This window comes from Theobroma cacao, chromosome 7 (assembly GCF_053813885.1).
Source record: "Theobroma cacao isolate CCN51 chromosome 7, ASM5381388v1, whole genome shotgun sequence".
NCBI lineage: Eukaryota > Viridiplantae > Streptophyta > Magnoliopsida > Malvales > Malvaceae > Theobroma > Theobroma cacao.
This window is the reverse complement of record NC_142645.1, coordinates 2,786,278-2,806,817: the sequence shown is the minus strand read 5'-3', so window position 1 is coordinate 2,806,817 and position 20,540 is coordinate 2,786,278. Positions and strand designations below refer to the sequence as shown.

At 32.9% G+C, this 20,540-nt stretch overlaps 2 protein-coding genes and 1 pseudogene across 5 annotated transcripts; 1 reads left to right on the top strand and 2 right to left on the bottom strand.

Annotated features, from left to right (window-relative positions):
• Positions 1 to 3,912, top strand: part of LOC148761438 (putative germin-like protein 9-2) — a 40,990-nt pseudogene extending 37,078 nt beyond the window's left edge.
• Positions 3,913 to 4,621: 709 nt separating this feature from the next.
• LOC108662833 (putative disease resistance protein RGA1) lies at positions 4,622 to 14,674 on the bottom strand. 4 transcript variants are annotated; one of them, XM_088808595.1, is made up of 13 exons: positions 14,332 to 14,674; positions 13,611 to 13,690; positions 9,337 to 13,221; positions 8,224 to 8,482; positions 8,026 to 8,097; positions 7,770 to 7,899; positions 7,598 to 7,679; positions 7,435 to 7,495; positions 6,861 to 7,290; positions 6,008 to 6,394; positions 5,811 to 5,882; positions 5,555 to 5,684; positions 5,381 to 5,463 (listed from the first exon to the last, which is right to left on the bottom strand). In XM_088808595.1, the coding sequence occupies exon 3, from the start codon at positions 13,215 to 13,217 to the stop codon at positions 10,002 to 10,004; it is 3,216 nt and encodes a 1,071-aa protein (XP_088664721.1). In that variant the 5' UTR covers positions 13,218 to 13,221; positions 13,611 to 13,690; positions 14,332 to 14,674; the 3' UTR covers positions 5,381 to 5,463; positions 5,555 to 5,684; positions 5,811 to 5,882; positions 6,008 to 6,394; positions 6,861 to 7,290; positions 7,435 to 7,495; positions 7,598 to 7,679; positions 7,770 to 7,899; positions 8,026 to 8,097; positions 8,224 to 8,482; positions 9,337 to 10,001. The 4 variants fall into 4 exon arrangements, 3 of the variants coding, with proteins under 3 accessions (XP_088664721.1, XP_088664719.1, XP_088664720.1); XM_088808593.1 differs by lacking the exon at positions 14,332 to 14,674 and having other exon boundaries at positions 5,811 to 5,926; positions 9,337 to 13,227; positions 13,611 to 13,805; XM_088808594.1 differs by lacking the exon at positions 14,332 to 14,674 and having other exon boundaries at positions 5,555 to 5,634; positions 9,337 to 13,227; positions 13,611 to 13,805.
• Positions 14,675 to 19,312: 4,638 nt separating this feature from the next.
• On the bottom strand, positions 19,313 to 19,708 carry LOC148761437 (putative disease resistance protein RGA4). Its single transcript, XM_088808247.1, has one exon. The coding sequence runs from the start codon at positions 19,706 to 19,708 to the stop codon at positions 19,313 to 19,315; it is 396 nt and encodes a 131-aa protein (XP_088664373.1).
• Positions 19,709 to 20,540: the final 832 nt, after the last annotated feature.

The window sequence follows — 20,540 nt, the reverse complement described above, 5'->3', positions numbered from 1 at the left end:
AAACGAATTAAATTTTGGTAGGAATGTGCAATGCAAATTGCAAAGGTGTGCGTTCATAATTAATCTTAGACTTGGAAATCTAGGTAGTGGCAAACAATGAGTGAAAGTGCCAAAGTTTTGGATTGAGTCAAGGTTGAAATACTAACAATTAGAATTCCTTAAAAAAAAACAATTAGAGTTTTATCTTCCAAATAAATAAATAAATAATATATTTTATTAACTATTGTCTTAAAAATACCTGTCAAGATACTATTTCAATATAAGATTTTCAATATATTGATTGAAAATATTATTTAATATAGTAAATTTAATAAGTTATTTTAAAATATTTGTTAGCTAAAATATGAAAATAGGTTCCACCTAATAGTTTTACCTTTGACAAATAACTTAGTCAAAACTATAAGCAGTTAAGCATTTGGCTCATTGGTTGTTGCATGATCTCTTGTCTAAAGAGAAGGGTTCAAATCCCCTCCTCCAATTGAAAAAAAAGAAAAAACCTAGTAAAGACTATAAAATATAAAAAATGATCTCTTGTCTAAAGAGAAGGGTTCAAATCCCCTCCTCCAATTGAAAAAAAAAAGAAAAAACCTAGTAAAGACTATAAAATATAAAAAAAAAAAACCAAATTTGATGATAACTAGCAAGCAAAGGATCCAACATAATCAAATACACAAGAATTAACGTAGTTCAACTTAATTGTTTACATCCACTAAGATAAAGAGTAGAAGAGATTTTACAACAATGTAGGAAGATGAGGTTAGCACCCAAATGTAGCAAATAGTAAATCCCAAAACAGTATCTCGAAAGTCTTCTCCATGCACAATATGAAAGAACCTTTGTATTTAGGTTCCCTTAACAGTTTGGGTTAATTAAGTAAAGGGCTAAAGATTAGAATTGAAGCCACTGCTCAAAGACCTCCGAGAATGGCCAAGATGGAACTATTTACATGACTTTGCAGAGTTAAACAACAGAGATGCTTTTGTTCTTTGAGTTAAAAGAAAAGTAGGAAAGTGAAGGAAAATAAAATGGAAGAGTAGCTTTTGTTGAGTTAAAAGAAGAGCAAGGCACAAAACAAACAAACTCTTGGGATAGTAGAGATGATAGCAGAAGATGCTCAAATGGAAACTCTATGACGACAAAGTAATAAGAGCAGGTATAGGAAAAAGGAAAACATATTGGCAACTTGATTCAAAGACGTCCCATGTGACTTGTGAGTTTCCCAACTAATTAATAAACAAATATTATTCTCTTTTCTTTGATAATAACCAGCTACAATACGACGAGAGTAGGAATAGGAAATTTGGAACAATAATATTTAAATTAGGAACAATGGAAATATATTGGCAACTTGGTGATTAATAATGAATTGGTTATTAATAAGAGTAGGGGTAGGACATTTGGAAATATATTAGCAACTTGGCTCGACGTCGTCCCACTGAGAAAGCGACTTCCATACATTGAGAAAGTTTGTTTTATTTATTGTTTTCCAGCTATAATCAAAACATTGTTAGAGATCCTTTCATTTCACAACTTCCATGCAAATCAAAATCTTGGCAGATGAACAACATCATTATTAATAATCAAATTGATTTCATTTCACACTTTGTCAAGTAGCAGCCTAATCTCACCCATATATACATAGATGATAGTGAAATAGAAAAAGGGCATTTACTTGGTTAATTGGTTGTTAGCCAATTTTATGTAGAAAAACAGTGATTTCCTTTGTAGTTGATTTTTTAGTTTTAAATAGTCTTCATTCACATTGAGTCATTGCTTTACGTTGTTTCCATCCAATTGTTACTTAACTTCAAAGGTTTCCACAAATAGGTAATATGTAAAAGAAATTGATTTTGAATTGTTTTCCTTTTTTAGTTCATTTCTTTTTATAAAAAATATATTCAATAGTAAGAGGACATGAGCTCGTGGATGAAGTATGAATAATCGTTCATGAATTAAAAAAGCAAAGAAAATATATTTACATTGTTGAAATCAAATAAAAACTAGTGGAACATGGGATTCTAATAGTATCTCCCAACTTTTGATTATTAATTTTAGGAACAGAGTTTTTATTAAATTTATGGCTGATTAGATTCTTGTTTTCATATAAACTCTTTTCCAATAACTTTCATCCCGCTATACTTTGTTGACCACCAAGGGGATCTTACCTAATGCAGCCTGCTAGGAAACAAATAGACCAATTAATGTGAATTTAATTTCTTTGAACATTATATTCTCAGCCATATGCTTTCAGGAAAAAATGGAAGACATGAAACTCTGCAGGTTCTTCTGTGGGTTCAAAACACAGACCAAGGAACTCAAGGCAAGGGTAGTTCTTCTGTGGGTTCTTCTGTATTTGCTTAGCTTCTTGCGCGATTTGATGGGCTGCTTGGTTCTTCTCTCTTGCACAATAAGAAATCTGGCCATTAGCACTTTTAATTAATTCAATGCAGTCCTCCATAATGTTTATTTAATTAATTCAATAATCCATATCTTTATTTCATTCTGCCTCCATGATGTTTTGTAGGCAACGGTAAGTTGCAGAAAACCAAATATTTTGCAAAAACTAAGCTAAAAAATGTTGAACAAAGTGCAGTCAATTGTTTTTTCCTTGTGATGGGGAAAACTTTGGTCATTTGTAGCCTCATTAAGCATAATATTTTATTCATGATTAAATTGAACACAATATTATTACCTCCATTAATGGAGATTACAATGTCATCAAAGAAGTATTATTAACTAAATTCTCTCTCAAAGAAAAAGATAAAGGACAGAGGTACTCTATTGAAGATAATTTTAATTCTGTAAAATTGACTTTATGTTTGTGACCTTAAACATAATATAATATCTTCTCCATAAGATTTTTAAGAAATTGAATTACTTAAATGAAGCATAATTTTTCCCCTTTTTTTTTGAAAAGAACCCTAAACAAAATTTACCATTATTCAAAATGAAATTAATTTCACACTTTCAATTTTTTTTTCTTTGTGCTCCTACCAAAATGGGATATGAAATCGTTGATGAACTTTTGAATTATTGATCTCTTTATTTTTATCATTTTTCAATTATTTTTATGTATTTATTTCTTACCTTTTTTGTTGATTTACATGGAAAGCATCTGATTCTCATTGTAAGTAAAAATTACTATTATTATTTCATTAAGGGCAAACAATTAGATCCCTATTTATGATTCTTTTGCAATTAAGCATTATTTGGTAAATTTTCTTATAGTAATGAGTAATGACCTACCTGATTGTTGCCTGGCTAAATCATCATGGACAAATTTTCGTAAATGTCCACTACTTTTACCTTTTAGTTGTTGGACGGTAAGGCACTTACCACCATTAATAGAGACTGAATTCTCAAGGAAGAAGTATTTTGACCAAGTCTCTGTCAGATGCTCTGTTAAGGACCCTGGTTGGCTTTCCAGGAAGTGTTACGGCAAGAGGATGGGACTTGCAAGGACGTAAGTGTAAGACAAGGGACCGAACATCATTGAATTTCATGGGGCTTCACTTGTTTCTTTTGAATAAATGAAATTCTAACTAACGCAAAATTGACCTTACGTGTTTGCTCCTAAATCAGTGACAGTACAGAGCACTATTATTTCTCTTCATCCCCGAAATAGTTGCTCTAGTTTAGAAGCAACGCTAACAATAAAGAGACTTCTCAGTTTATTTCTAGTTTTGTTTCCGAAAGCACTGGTTTGTTACCAATACAATTCTAGCTCTGATCAACCTGCCATGGCTGTTTCTGCCTTTGGCAGTGTAAAATGCTGGAACAGTTTGTATTCCATCCAGTGTTTTTGCCACTGGCATTGATGATGATGTCCTAGCCAAAGGCTTTAAAACTCATGTTACTACCATTCAGAAGATCAATGCTGGTCATCATGTTCCGGTAGAAATAAAATCATAGCAAGGCAGCAGCACGTAATGCTTTTCATTTTCCAGTACATCTGAATACGGCAAACAGAGATTTGCACTTTATTCTATCAAAAGCTTATATCCATGAAAATTAGGAAGAGAGAAAGGGAGATCTGAATCTGTAAAAATTGACAGATTTGATCTTGCTTGAAGGATGAATTACTGTTTTTATATGTTTTCATTGCTGTGTTAATAAATTACTATTTATATCAAAATTATATTTATGGATTTATGCCTTATGTCAAGTTATATAAATTAAACGTGTGATTGAGTATTATCTACTTTTCGTGTTTTGATGACTAATGGCAAATTTTAAGTAAAATATTTCTAATGAACGCCATTTGCAAAGTTGTAGTGACATTTATCCAAAAAATAATCTATTTTGGAAATGAGTAACTTCAATTTTATAACTTTTCTTAATCAACTAAAATTGAAACATTTACTATATTTTCACTTGATACATTTTGGGATAAATCAATGCCTTTTATAATAATATAATGAAAATTATAAATACAGATACGAAGCAATCCATATTTGATACTAAATAACAAAACAAACAATCATGTATAACAAAAATACAAAAAAATTTACATAATTTATCTTAACCTATAGTCATTGCGAGAGGATTGACGAGATTTTAAGACAACTCCTTAACATTATCTTGTCGAAAAAGCAATATTTTTGACAGATAATGTAATAAAATAAATAAATGCGAAACCAAACTGAATTCAATAATAATTAGCAAGCGAACAATTTAATATAAAAAAACACACGAGAAATTACGTGATTCGGCTTAATAGCCTACATCCACGGTCAAAGGGTGAAAGAGATTTTACTATGATGCAGGAGGTTACAGTAGCTGCAGCGCCCAAATTTAGCAAATTGTAAATCCTAGAATAGTATCCCAAAAGTCTTCTCCATATGTACATTATGAAAGAACCTTTGTATTTAGGTCCTTTTAACAGTTTGGGTTATTTAAGTAAAGCCCTAAAGACTAGAATTGACGCCACTGCTCAAAAACTTCCAAGAATCGCCAAGATGGACCCATTGACAATGATTTTTGAAAGAAGCAAAGGGGTTTTCCAACCAGCTTAGCTCTCCAGGCACTTCTCCCAATCACTCGAGCCAGTACTTAGCAAATGTTGCTAGACTCCATTCACAGGTAACTAGTAAAAAAAAAACCATTGTTATAAAGAAGCATTGACAAGATATGCCAAAAAATAAGAACAGAAACTAAAGAAACTTTAACATATAGAATCATGTATGCAATAGATAATGCTTTGAGAATACCTAAATTTCAAAAATGGCTGGAAGGGAGTTGGCGATCAAGTCATTGACACCTCTTCTTTTTCTATGGAAAACAAAAAACTTAAATGTTAGAGCAATGCAAAAATATTGAGGATTCTATACACAGCATATTCTTCATATATAATATAGCAATAAATGAAAAGCCAATTAACCTTGAATTCACTATCGCTAGACCAAAGGCTCACTTCTTAGGACGAAAAGGTGAAAAAGTTGCATGCTGTGCAGTCATTGCTATCTAAAAAGAAACCAGAGGTCAAGTTGTTCAATTAGTTTCATCATTTAGTCTTTATTGAATTCAAATACTCAGAGCAAAATTCAACTCTTACATAGAATTGCCATCAAACTATAACATAGATAGTTATGATGCTGTTGAGAGTAAAGCTTCCGATCCATCGATTCTAGGACTCTACTTCACAATGGCATTGGCAAGTTGAAATCCATATGTACTCTCTCAAACTATCAGGAAATGTCCATAATCCCAATAAAGACATGCAAAAAGAAGCATGAAGTCAGGTGTTAATAGATTCCTTATAGAAAGCAAATGACATTGGTAAGACAAACTGAATAAGTGGTAAATTTTACCAATACAAATTTCTCTTGGTTTCAATTCAACAACTGTGTGCTCTGGAAGGAAATTAGCAAGATGAAATCATCCTGCTTCAAACAATGAAAACATGTCATCATCCCATTATAAACACCTACAAAAAGAAGGAACTAATGTTGATATATTCTTTACAAAAGCAAGTGCCTACATCAAGAAGAAGAGGCAGAAACATTACCTATAGCAATATCTCCTCATCACGACAAACACAGCAGGAAATGTACAAGCAGACTTTCACATTAGTTTCTATTATTACTAGCTTTCAGCTCCAGAGTCTTGACAGGATATAGGCCCCCTAACAAACTTATAGTTGTAAATTTTCAGGGATACTCACTCTCACATCTCAGCTTATTTCACTAGTGGTTCAATTATTTAGAATCTCTGTGACAGAAGCAATCTGTCTCTTGATCCTTTTCCATTTAATTTTGGTTTTGCTTCTGAAAAGATACGACACAAACATCCAATGTTGCCTCATTGTATAAGAGATGATTTTGCATTGATCAATGCACAAAAGCAGGGGAAGTGAAACAACCGACAATAATCTGTCCATAGCTCCATGTTATACCTATGTTAAACCGAAGAAGTTAGGAATTGATATAACAAAATGAAAAATCAGAATAACTATAAATCAGACTGATTAATCATTCAAATCCAAGAAGAAAAATATGGTTACCTATATATTGTATGACAATAATTAAGCAGAATAACAACTAAAAAATTTAATACTATTTTATGCTTATGTTAAGCAGAAGTTAGGAATTGATATAACAACTAAAAAATCAGAATAATTAAGTAACTAAAGTATGTTTATAATACTGTTTTTTTAAATTTATCTGTACAACAGTATAAAATTTAATGCTTTCACAATAAGTATGCTATCTGTACAAAGTATAGGCAAATCAGTATACCAACTTGGATTACATGTATAGAACAAAGTACAAATCATTCAAATCCAGGAAGAAAAAAAATGAAGAAAGAACTATCAGATAAAGAGAGAAAATATAAATAGAGGCGAAGAAAAATATGGTTACCTGTATTGTATGATCATCATTGAATTTGTTGGCCATCAATATAAATAGTCAGGATGAGAGCAATGTGAGGCCATTAGATTTCGGTCTCCTTTTTACATCTTTCCGACAACTGGGGACATTCTTTGATTGACAATTCTTTGACACTTTGCAGCACCAAAATGTAGCAAATAGTAAATCCCAGTACAGTATCCCAAAAGTCTTCTCCATATACATTGGAAAGAACATTTGTATTTAGGTCCCCTTAACAGTTTGGATTAATTAAGTAGAGCCCTACAGACTAGAATTGAAGCCACTGTTTAAAGACCTCCAAGAATGGCCATCATGGAACAATTGACATTGATTTTGAAAGAAGCAAAGGGGTTTTCCAACCAGCTCAGCTCCAGAATATTCTCCCAATCACTCAAGCCACTACTTAACAAGTGTTGTTTGCCTGCATTCACAGATAACTAGCCTAAAAATCCGTTGTTATAAGCAAGCATTGAGGAACAAGATATGCCAAAAATCAAGAACAAAAACTAAAGAAACTATAATAAATAGTCATCACTTTTGCAATAGATATGCTTCGAGAATATACCTGCATTTCCAGAATGCCTCAAAAGGGAGTTGGTGAGCAAGTCATGACACCTCTTATTTTTCTATGGAAAATGAAAATCTTATAACGTTATAGCAGCGAAAAAATATTCAACATTCTACACACAGTAAATTTTATTAGAGCAATAAGTGATAAGCTAATTTACCTTAAATTCAAGTTTGTTAGACCAAGGCTCACTTCTTGGGAAGGAAAGGTGAAAGAGTTGCATGCTGTGCAATCGTTGTAATCTAAAAGGACACCAGAAGTCAAGCTGTTAAATTATTTTCATGAGCTAGCCTTTATTGAATTCAAATACTCAAAGTAAATTTAACTCTCACATAGAATTGCCATCAAATTGTAACATAGATAGTGATGACACTGTTGATAGTAAAGCTTCCAATCCATGGATTGTAGTGCTCTTCTTCACAATGGCATTGGTAAGTTGAAATCAATACGTACTCTCTCAATCTATAAGAAAAAGTCCGCAATCCCAATAAAGACATTCAGAAAGAAGTAAGAAGTTGGGTGTTAATGGATTCCTTATAGAAAGTAAATGAAATTGATAAAACAAACCAAATAAGTGGTAAATTTTACCAATAGAAATTTCTCTTGGTTTCAATTTAACAACAGTCTGCTCTGGAAGGAAATTAGCAAGATCAAATCATCCTGCTTCAAACAATGAAAAAATGTCATCATCCCATTATAAACATGTACAAAAAGGAAAGAACTGATGTTAATATATTCTTTACAAAAGCAAGTGCCTACATCAAGAAAAAGAGGCAGAAACATTACCTATAGCAATATCTCCTCATCACGATAAACACAGCAGGAAATGTACGAGCAGACTTTCACATTAGTTTCTATTATTACTAGCTTTCAGCTCAGGAGTCTTGACTGGATATTGGCCGTCTAACAAACTTGTAGTCGCAAATTTTCAGGGATACTCACTCCCACATCTCAGCTTATTTCACCAGTGTTTCAATTACTTAGATTCTCTGTGATAGAAGCAATATGTCTTGCAATCCATTTCCATTTAATTTTGGTTTTGCCTCTGAAAAGATACAACACATACATCCAATGTTGCCTCATTGTATAAGAGATGATTTGGCATTGATCAATGTACAAAAACAGGGGAAGTAAAACAACTGACAATAATCTGTCCATAACTCCATTTTATGCTTATTTTTTTTCTATTTTTTGAAAAGTTTTGATTTTATTGATATTATCAGATCAAAAGCCTATGATCTAATCAGTTAAAGACTCTTTTTGGCATTCTAACTCTACTGATAAGATAACTGAACAATTACATCAACACTGTACAAAAAGCTTTTGACAACTTTTTACAAAAATCCCAAACTTTTGGTCAACCTAAACACAGATTAACATCATTGAAATAGGTGAAAAGAGACATTTAGATATAACAAAGCGAAAAGTCAGAATAATTTGGTAACTGAGTACATTCATACTGCTGTAAATATGCTATAAAATTTAATGCTTTGACTATAAATATGCTATCTGCATAAGGGTTCCATCAAGAGTTAGTGAGATCCTAAATACTTCAAATTTAGGATTTTAATTGAAGAATGAGAGATTGAAACAAGGAAAAAGTTCCCTATTGCAGTGAAATACTGGCAGAGTTTTGATATCAAGTTTTGGTCACATTTCATATTAGTAATATTTAACTTAACAAAAATAAAATTCAAAGTAAGAAAAGAAAAAAGAAATCAATATTGTTAGTCCACTTAGAAAGAAGTAGCAGAGAATGGATTAAATCCACTTTTGCATAGTCGACTTGGATTACATGCATACAACAAATTACGTATCATCCAAATCCAGCAAGAAAACAAAAAGAATTATCAAGTAAAGGGAGAAAATATAAATAGAGGTGAAGAAAAAGGCGGTTACCTATATGGTATGATCATCATTGAATCTGTCGCCCATTAATTGTAATAGAAAGGATGCAGGCAATGCGAGGCCACAGGATTCCGGTGTCCTTTTCACATCTTTCTGACAAACGGGGACATTCACTGATTGACAATACTTGCAAAGAGGTAAGGCCATCCATCCTTTCTGGCAAGTCTTGTAATTGAGGGCACTTACAAATCTTTAGTGTTTTGAGGAGAGGGATAAAAAATGATATGCGATTCAGCAAATCCTCCAGATTAGGGTAATTTTGAACATTCAATTCTTCTAAAGTGGAGAGGGAATGCCTTGTTCTCCAGAAGCTTAAATTAGGGCACCCCCGAATTAGAAGTGCTTTGAGAGAATGTGTGGAAGAATTGAGATTAGGGCAATAATCAACCATCAATCGTTCTAAAGAGGTGAGGCTTTGCATCCCTTCTTGCAAGTACAGTGATTGATGGCACTCGCATATATAAAGGTCCTTGAGGGAAGTGAGATTGAGTATCAAGTCGGGCAAAGCCCTCAGATTAGGGCATTTCCAAACCCGCAATTCTTTCAAAGAGGAAAGCCGATACGTCCCTTTTGGCATGTGCTGTAATTGAAGGCACTCCCAAATTCCTAGTGTTTCAAGGGAAGTGAGATTGAGTATGATTCTGAACAGATAATTCTTATAAAGATGTAAGATCAAACGTCCCTTCTGGAATGTGCCGTAATTTAAGACACTTCTCAATTTTAATTGTTTTAAGAGAAGTGAGATTGAGTCTCCAGTCCGGCAAGGCCCTCAAATTAGGGCAATTCGAAACACACAATTTTTTTATAGGGACGACGCAGCTCATCTTTTCCGGCAGTAGCAATTCCAATTTAGGGCAGTCTCTCAACAATAAGTACTCAAGAGAAGTGAGATTTTGTAGGAAGGGTAGAACTTCTAAATCCTTAATGTCAACAAGACTCAGACGCTTCAAATTGGAGAGAGGAAGGGTAGTTGAAGAATATGAATGACAAGCGCTCCCTAATGATGATGATGCTTCTTCTGATGTCATCTTCATCTCCAATGTTTGTTGCAAAAGACTTACACTAGTATCATTCAAAGAGAATCTTTGGTCAAGAGATGGAAACAACGGCATGGAGGTTAAGTTTGGACACTTGCCGATATATAACTCGGAAAGGCAAGGAAAGCAAGGCAGCTCAGCGATTGATCCTTGGTTCTCATTCTTTGTCTTCCACCATCCTTTGAGATTGGGACAGCGCCAGATTGAAAGTTTCTTAAGGCACGGGAAGAATGATTCTCTTGACGTGGAACAAGGCAAAGGGAAAGAATCTGCCACGTATTCTAACACATCTAACCCACAAAGATCAAGAGACTCGAGAGATGAAAGATGACCCAAGGGTGGCAGGTGTTCTAAAACATTGGAATACTCAAGAGAAAGAGATTTGAGAGATGAAAGATGATCCAAGGGTGGTAGATGTTGGCAATTACAAAAATGTTTTATTTCAAGTTGGACTAAATTAGTTAATGAAGATAGCCAACTCGAAAACCTTGCTCCGCCATAATCGGATAACTTCAGCCCCTTCAAATTCAGGTGTGGCTCAAGATTGTTTAACAATGACTCATCCTTTTCATTGCCCACTCGTTCTGAAGAGGAAGTCCTCCGCCAGTTCAAGGGTCTCCAGCACAATTGCAAAGAATGAAGCCGTTTCTTTTTCTTTAATGCCTCTTTCGATTCTAACTCCACATTCCTCACCTTTTCTAAGTGTTCAATTGTTAAGCTGTTTCCAAGGTCATTTAGGTCCCTCAACTCATTCAACGTGGCTGCAGTTGAGAAACTTTCTTCAACACTGCTCAGAATAAATCTGTCCAATCTTTGTAACGAAGTCAATTCCCCTAACCCTTTTGGCAAGTACTTTAGGGCATGGCAATCATCAATCTTGAGATATTCCAAACTAATCAAGTGTTGTATATCCCTTGGTAACTCTTCAAGAGTGATGCAATGATATAGTAATAGAGTTTGCAAATGGTGCAATTTGGTTATTGCATCTGGAAGCACTTTCATCTCCTTATTAACAGAAAGATCAAGATATCTCAAGTGCTTCAATTCACCAATTGAATCTGGCAAAGTGACAATGCCCATCTTACTCAAATTCAACATTCGTAAACAATTGAAGCTTGAAAAAGTTACATTTTGAATAAATAAATCCTCAAAAATGTGTATCCGAAAAAATATAGTTCTTATCTCTTTTGTTTCCAACAAAGTCAAAACAACTCCTTTGGAATTGTTTTCTAATGACACATGTCGAACTCCTTTTGAAATTCTTTCTTTTTCATCTTTCATCCAATGAAAATGACGACCTTTTAATGATAATGCAAGATCATGGATAAGGTCATGCATTTTACAACAGATGATATTCCCATACATATCTTTCTCCTCCTCTTGAAAAAATGATCTTAATAGCAAATCATTAAAGTATTCATCACCAAGGTCTTGTATATTCTCATTTTCCTCTAATTGAATGTAACCTTGTGCTCGCCATGATTGGATCAAGTTGTCTTTAGATATCTTGAAGTCTTTTGGGAAAACCGAACAAAAAACAAAACATTGTTTTAAATGACTTGGTAAGTGATCATAACTCAATCTTAACACCAGGGAAGTATTACCATCCTTTTCGAGTGACTTCCAGATTCCATTTTCTTGGACAGACGACCAATAATTTTTACTAGGCTTTTGTCTCATCAATCCTCCCAAACATTTGAGAGCAAGAGGAACTCCTTTGCATCTTCGTGCAACATCTTCTCCAATTACTCTAAGGTCTGTATCGATTTGGCCTTGTCCTTTAAATGCCACCTGCTTAAACAAAGCCCAAGATTGATCCTCATTGAGACCTTCTAGAAGGTAAGAATCGCGTATCCCCATAGCAGATGCAACTATCTTACTACGAGTTGTCACAAGAATTTTGCTTCCAGGAGCACCATAACAGACTAGATAATTTGAAAAATCATCCCACTTTAAATTGTTTTCATTCCACACATCATCCAACACCAATAAATATCTCTTCCCTCTTAATTTTTCTTCAAGTTCTGTTAGGACTTGATCTAGATTCAAGTTATCCACTTTGACCGTGTTGTCCAAAGACTTCAAGATTTCCTTAAAAATCATACATATATTAAAGTCTTCAGAAACACATACCCATATCTGTTGGTCGAAAGAGCTTTTTACTTTTGCATCGACATACACCAACTGGGCCAGCGAGGTCTTTCCCAAACCTCCAAACCCAACAATGGCAACAATGGGGATGATGTCACCATGATCATCTTTTTGCTTCTTCAACAATGATTCTATAATAAGCTCTTTATCTTTCTCTCTCCCTATTATTAATTCCGATCTCACCTTTGAGGCAGTCTCCCTGCCAGTATCCTTAGCTTTCTTACCCAGTTCTCCAACTATCTCCCTCAAGTTAAACTTAGACATATCTGCTGCAACTGCGTCCAGCCTCCCTCTAATCTCCTTAATTCTATGACCCATGTTAAGACCAATGACTAGAGGGTTCGAGGGTGAAAAGAAATTGCGTACATGTTCCCAAACATGAACCTCGGATACTTTTCCCCGAGCATGTACCTTCTGGTGTTGGATTTCATAGTCGACTTCATCCAATAAGTCGTCTGCATCATAGACAACATCTCCTAGCCGACTTATGCAGTTCTTCAAGGCCCAGTTACTCTCCTGCTTCTCCTCAGCATCAAGAAGGACGGCGTTTATTGTGTTGAGAGTCTCTAGAAGCTTCTCCAGTTCCTCGTCCCAGACGGAAGCCAAGCCAAGCTCTTCCCCAACAAGCCACACCAACTTGGACAAGATGTTACTGATTGTCCCGTATGGAATTGCTTCCGCCATGGATCTACCACTTGGTTGAAATGAATCTAAATCAGATAACAGGGAAATGCAAGCAAGGTAACACGATAATGAAAGACAGTGAAATTTATTTAACAATAATTACTGTATTTAACAAGTAATATTATAATATCTAAAACTTCAAAATCTTAAATTATGACAACATATTATATATTTTGATTAAAGGTACGGTCATTAATTATGTTGTAAAATTTAGCTATTAGGGGAGATAAATAATTAAATCCATCAATTCAAGGAAGAACCGATTATTAGTAGGTTGGAGTAGCAATCAAGCTCTTAAAATATTTCAATAAATTACTTAAAATTTTCACAAAAAAGTTCTGCCCAGTTCTAATTTCCATGAATAAAAAGTTTTGTAGAGACAAAAGCAATTACCAAATGTCTGCAAAGTACTTTATGAAAATGTGGATCACAAGAGAACGGATTGTTGACTGACCAACTTGGAAATTGAAATGCTGCATATGTAGAAACGAATCATGTGTATATTAATTAAAAATGTATTTTCATATTAAAGTAAAAGCATAGCATTATCATTTCATAAAATACTTTCTCAAAATATCCATAATTATCAGTAATAAATGGAAAAAATGTGAAATTTATAATACATTAAAAAAATATAGAATGAAATTTCAGCATAGGTTTATTGATATATATTTACATATTTTAAAGTCATAATATTAAAACTAGTTCATACTAAAATGCTACACATAGTATACTACTAAATATTCATAGGATTAAGAAGTAAACCAGAAATTAATTAATTTTATTTGCCAACTTAAAAAATAAGGAGTCAAATTCATAAATGAGAAGAGAAATAGAGTATATAAAAAAATTAAATATGGAGAATCTAATATGTTTAATTGAAGCTTACCTCAAATGAAATGGAATTACTTTACCAACTCTGGAGATCGGGAACCAAAATTAAGGAAACAAAAAGTAGCTAAGAAGGATCGAACGAAAGTAATTTAAGAGATTAACTGTTTTTTTTTTTTTTGCAGGGTTAAACAAGAGAGATGTTTTTATTCTTGGAGTTAAAAGAAAAGTGGGAAAATGAAAAATAAATATGGAGAATATAATATGTTTTATTGAAGCTTACCTCAATTGAGATGAAATTACTACACCAACTCCGTAGATGGGGAAACCAAAATTAAGGAAAGGAAAAGTAGTTAACAAGGATCAAACAAAAGCAATTTAAGAGAACTGTTCTTTTTTTTTTTTTTTTTTTGCAGAGTTAGACAACCGAGATGCTTTTGTTCTTTGAGTTAAAAGAAAAGTGGGAAAATGAAGGAAAATAAAATGGAAGAGTAGGTTTTGTTGAGTTAAAAGAAGAGCAAGGCAGAGATCAAACAAACTCTTGGGATAGTAGAGATGATAGAAGACGATGCTCAACTGGAAACTCTATGACGAGGACATGGAATCATTTTATTTTCTTTTTTCAAGAAAAGTTGCAACAAGGACTTGGCATTCTCAAGGAGAAATTTCAATTAAAAAATTGACCAGCTTTGAGAAAAACTAAGCTAAAAAATGTTGAAGAAAGTGCTGTCAATTGTTTTTTCCTTGTGATGGGAAAAACTTTGGTCATTTGTCATCTAATTGATTGTCTCTTTTTTAAAGTTAACAAAGTAACATCAATGTGGAATTGGGACTTTTCTTGGTTTTTGCCTTTAAAGCATTAAGTCTAATGTGGAAATCAACTTTAGTAAAGTAAAAGGGAAATTCTCTGAGCTTTTCAAAAGTTTTCTGATTCATGTTTGAATTGAATAAAATATTGCCGTCTCCATTAATGGAGAGCTTAATGTCATTGAAGCACTATTATAGACTAATTCTCTCTCAAAGACAAAAAAAGGATGGAAATATTTTATTAAAGGAAATTCTGTCTAATGTAAAATTGGCTTCATGTTTGTGATCTTAAACATCAAAATGTCTTCTCCATAAGATTTAAAGAAATTAAATTACTTCAATTAATGAAGTACAAATTTTCCCCAAACAAAATTTACCATTATTCAAAAGGTAATTAAATTCACACCTTTAATTTTTTTTCTTTGTACTCTATGCAACTGGGACATGGAATTATTGATGCACTTTTGAATTATTGATCCCCTTCTTTTGTCATTTTTCAATTATTTTCAGCATTTATTTATCATCAACTTGATTGGTTTATAAGAAAACATTTGAGACTCTTTGTAAGTAAAAATTACTATTATTATTTTGTAAATGTTCTTAAGAATAAACACTTGATCCTCATTTAATGATGATTCCTTTGCAGTTAAGCATTACTTGTAATAGAGAACAACATAACTTTAATTTTTTTTAAAAAAGAAAATTTATTAGCCTCACAATCGTAACGTCATTTCGAGTCTCTTGCTTAGATCACAATAGACTCTCATAGCATAAGCAAATTCAGTTGGGGTAGAGCAACATAAAAATTAATTGGCTAAACTATTGAAAGCATAAGATCCCTTTGGAAACTCTATGACGATAATGTAGTAAGAGTAGGTACAGGAAATTTGGAACACTAATATTCAAATTAGGAATAATGGAAAAATATTGGTAACTTGTCTCACAGTTCCCATTTAAGAGTCACTTTTCTTTGATAATCCAGCTACAATGCGAAAGCTAATGCTATACGTTGAGAAAGTTTGTTTTATTTACGGTTTTCTTCCTTGGATGTGGGTGGTGCTCGAGACAAAAGTTAAATGCTCCCTCTAAAAGCACTGTGGCCAGCATGTGCTATCAACATTGCATATAATTTTTATAGATATGAGGATATTTGTTTACTAGGGACAATTGCCTGTGAATGTGATAAATATTTTATCCAAATTTTAACTGAAAATTGCTAAAATTTTATTGGTTAAAAATTATTAGAAGGTTAAGTTTATTTAAAGGGTAGATATATCTAATAGTTAAAAAAGAAGGGGTTTTTCTCTCTATTTTTTAGAAATACATTACCTTGGTATTTGGACTTTGTCTTTAAGCTCATGTAACTCGAGTTATACGAAGTAATAAGATATTGTTATTGCTTTAAGATTTACATTGAGCCAACAGGAGTAATTTATTTATTTTGCTTTAAGGAAATAGAGCATTTATTGTAATACTTGAACTAGTGGGAGCAATTTTTATATACCTTTTGATCTTCCAAAACTTTCTTTCAAAAGAAAAATTTATATTTAATGGCCAGAGTTAAAATCCGACCGTTGTTGTATAGAATAATAATCCTGAAAATAGTCTCATGTTTATACATTTGAGGGACATTGATCATTACGTGCATTAGTAATGAAGATTTGTTGACTCTCCTCACAGCATTTTGTGCTTAATTACATGCTTTATATATATATATATATATATATATATATATATATATATATATATATATATGTTGAATTGTGGCAGTAAAATGTTTAGTAGAGTTGATATGAATGAATTGACTATCAAGAGACATTGCATGGTATCTTTTCTGCTTATTTGGTTTCATTGCTTGGAGTATCTGTAGTTCTGTTTACTTAATTGCCACAACTTGAAAGAAAAGAGCATGACTAGACTGCATCTAAATTGCCTATAACTTCAAATTCACTTCAGCTTGATCAACAAAAAAGAAAAAAAAAAGAAAGTTTCAGTTCAGATTATAGTATTTTGTTTATCGAATGAGTGATTCTAAGAAGATCGATATCGTTCATGCATGCTTGGGAAGCTTGTTTGGTAATGATCGCAAATCAAATGTGCATGGAAAGAAAATGATGCTATTGCTAAGTTTATAGATCTTATAGTGGAGTAGCAATCGAACTCTCAATATTTCAATAAATTGTTGAGAACCTCCATAAAATAAAAATTTGTCTGGTTTGTACATTGAAGTTTAAATTTCCATGTCTTTATTCCTGCATAATACATTTGCACAACTTATTCACTGAGGATTTAAAATACAAAATTAAAAATTAAGGTACAGAGGAATTCCACTCTTGTTCTTTTAATTAAAAGTGCAATTGAAAGCAACATAACAGTAGTTGGCTAAACTATTGACAGCAAGAGATCCCTTCAGAAACTCTATGAAGACAAAGTAGTAAGAGTAGGTATAGGAAATTTGGAACACTAATATTCATATTACGAACAATGGAACGATATTAGCAACTTGACTCGCACACTCCATGTAAGATTCTCTTTTCTTTGATATGCGAAAGCTAATGCTATACATTGTGAAAGCTAATTTGTTTTGTTTATTGTTTTTCAGTTGGCTTTTCAGTAGTTGGTCTGTCCCCCTTGTTTTCATCTTCCTTGGTTGTGGGTGGTGCTCGAGACTCCAATGTTTATTGCTCCCTCTAGCTAAAAGCTCTTTGGCAGCATGTGCTATCAACGTTATTGTATAATGTTTACAGATTTGAGGATTTTTGTTTACTACTAGGGACAATTGCATGTGAATGTGTTAGATATTTTATTCAAATTTTAATTTGGAATCGGTAAAATTTCATTAGTCAAAAATTATTTGATGATTAAGTTTATTTAATGGGCAAATATACTTAATGATTAAGAGTTTTTAATGGGTTGGAATTCATAGTGACAAAGTAATATGGTTTTATAGTTATGGAGTGGGCCTTAACTTTCAAAATTAAGATAGAGACGCAATCTTTATATGATCTTATGCAAGAGATAATTTTTTTTAAATCCAAATTTTTTGTAAAAGTTTCACAGAATTGTAAAGATGTGAAAAAGAATATGAGAAACACTGGAAATCTATATATGGTTTTGTAAAACGTTGAACCAACAAGATCAGTAATCTTTTCTCTTTTTCAAGAAAAAGAAGCACTTATGGTAAACCTTGAACTAATGGGGCTAATTCTTTTTGTATATATTTGACTCTTCCAAAACGTTGTTATCATGAGAAATTCACAAGTAAAGTTATATGTTGGTCCTTTCATTAATTCGACAACTTCCGTATGAAACAAAAGCTTAGCAGATGAAGAACATCATTATCCCCTTAATAAACCTTCATTTCTTCAAGTAGTTATTCTTTTTTCCTTACGAAAAATCAGCAGCTCGCTTGAAAGAAAGTATGCGAGGGACTAAGCAGCTAGCAGTACAATGCCTGGCCCAAGTCATGGTTCACCTTTTGTCTATGGAAATGCAATCTCTTTTTATATTCAATTTGATTTTATATTAAATGAGAATGAACCACCCAAAAACAATTAAAGTAGATGAAAGATGAAAGAAAGAAACGAGAATACTTGTTATTTTGCTAACATGTAGCAGCAGCAGCAGCTAGTAAAATTCAGAAATGAGAATACTTTTCATTTTATATCCGTAACCAGTAACCAACACTAAATTGATTCTTTCAATAATCCCAGCCCCAACTAACTGCAAATCGACTTAACACACAGAAAAACCATGTTTTCTTAGACCTGTTCAATTTCACTCGAACAAACCAGCTGCTAAATTTCACATTATCCTCATTTGTTCAATAATTATGTAACATTATCCTCTGTTTCGTCCACCTTATATGTAGAGGTTGCGTGTCTTCCCGTTAACCACGACGCCAAACTAGATTGTTGCAGGCGAATTGATTATCAACTATTTCTTCCTTTGTGATCAAACCTTCCGCTCTATCATTCTGACTTTTTTCAAGTGCCTCCACAACAAATTATTTCAACCAAGTGACATAAAGTACATCTATTATTAGTTTTTTATATTTTCTTGTTATGAGGCTAGGGAAAAATAGGCAAGCATTATTAGTTTTTTTTTTCTTTTTTGAGCAAAAAGATCATACAACAACTATTGAGTCGAATGGTAGACTGTCGTTATTAAAAAAATAATGATATTTCAATATCTCAATAAATCAAACTCTCAATATTTCAATAAATCGCTTGGAACCTTTACAAAATAAAAATCTGCCTGGTTTGTACAGGGAAATTAAGGTTTAATTTCCCATGAATTGATTGCTGCATAACATATTTGCACAACTTACTCACTAAATATTTTAAATTACAAACATAAAGACAAAAAACAGAGGAATTTCACTCTTGTTCTTCTACTTATTGTTCAAGTTCGACTAAATTAGTCAATGAAGATAGCCAACTCGAAAACCTTGCTCCTCAATAACCGGATACCTTCAGCCCTTTCAAATTCGGGTGTGGCTCAAGAATATTTAACAACGACTCATCCTTTTCACTGTCCACTCTTTCTGAAGAGGAAGCACTCCACTCCAAGGATCTCCAGTATAATCGGAAAGACTGAAGTCGTTTCTTTTTCTTTAAAATTGCCTTCATAGATTCTAATTCTACCAAGTTCAATTGTTCAATTCCTAAGCAGTTTCCAAGGTAATTTAGGTCCCTCAACTCATTCAACATGGCTGCATTTGAGAAACTCTTTTCAACTCTGTTCACAATAAATCTGTCCAATCTCTCTACCGAAGTCAATTCCCCTAAACCTTTTGGCATGCATGTCAGGCCTTTGCAACCATCAATATTTAGATATTCCAAGCTACTCATTGTCCTATATCCCTTGGTAACTCTCTAAGTCTCCCACAATATAAGAGTAATAGAGTTTGCAAATTGTGCAATTTGGCTATTGTATCTGGGAGCACTTCCATCTTCTCATTACCTGAAAGATTAAGGTATCTCAAGTGCTTCAATTCACCAATTGAATTTGACAAAACGACAATGCCCATCCTACTCAAATTCAATGTAAGTAAACAATTAAACCTCAAAAAAATTTCATTTTGAATGGATACTTCATAGAAAATATGTCTCTGTAAAAACTTAGTCCTTAACCCTTTTATTTTTGACAAAGTTAAAGCAGCTTTTTTGAAATTTATTTCTACTGACACGTGACAAACTCCTTTTGAAATTTTTTCGTTTTCATCTTTCATCCAATGAAAATGATGACCTGCAACTAATTTTGCAAGATCATGGATAAGATCATGCATTTCACCAAAAATACTCCCTATATAATCTTTATCCTCTTGAAAAAATGACATGGATAACAAATCATTAAAGTATTCATCACCAATATCTTCTATAATTGAATTTCCCTCTTGTAATTGAATGCAACCCTGTGCTAGCCATGAATGGATCAACTCATCTTTGTATATCTTGGAGTCTTTTGGGAAAAGCGAACAAAAGGCAAAGCATTGTTTTAAATGACTTGTTAAGTGAATGCAATTCAATCTTAACACTGGGATAACACTGTCATTTTTTTCAATTAACTTCCAGATTTCATTTTCTTGGACAGACAACCAGTACTTTGCATTAAGCTTTTGTCTCATCAAACCTCCCAAACATTTGTTTGCAAGAGGAAGTCCTTTGCATCTTCATGCAACAT

Coding starts and splice junctions, on each gene's coding strand:
- LOC108662833 (XM_088808593.1), bottom strand. CDS start 13,696: ATGCAGCATTTCAATTTCCAAGTTGGTCAGTCAACAATCCGTTCTCTT. Junction 13,228..13,610: donor AAGTACTTTGCAGACATTTG/GTAATTGCTTTT, acceptor ATTTCAACCAAG/TGGTAGATCCATGGCGGAAG.
- LOC148761437 (XM_088808247.1), bottom strand. CDS start 19,708: ATGAGTAGCTTGGAATATCTAAATATTGATGGTTGCAAAGGCCTGACA.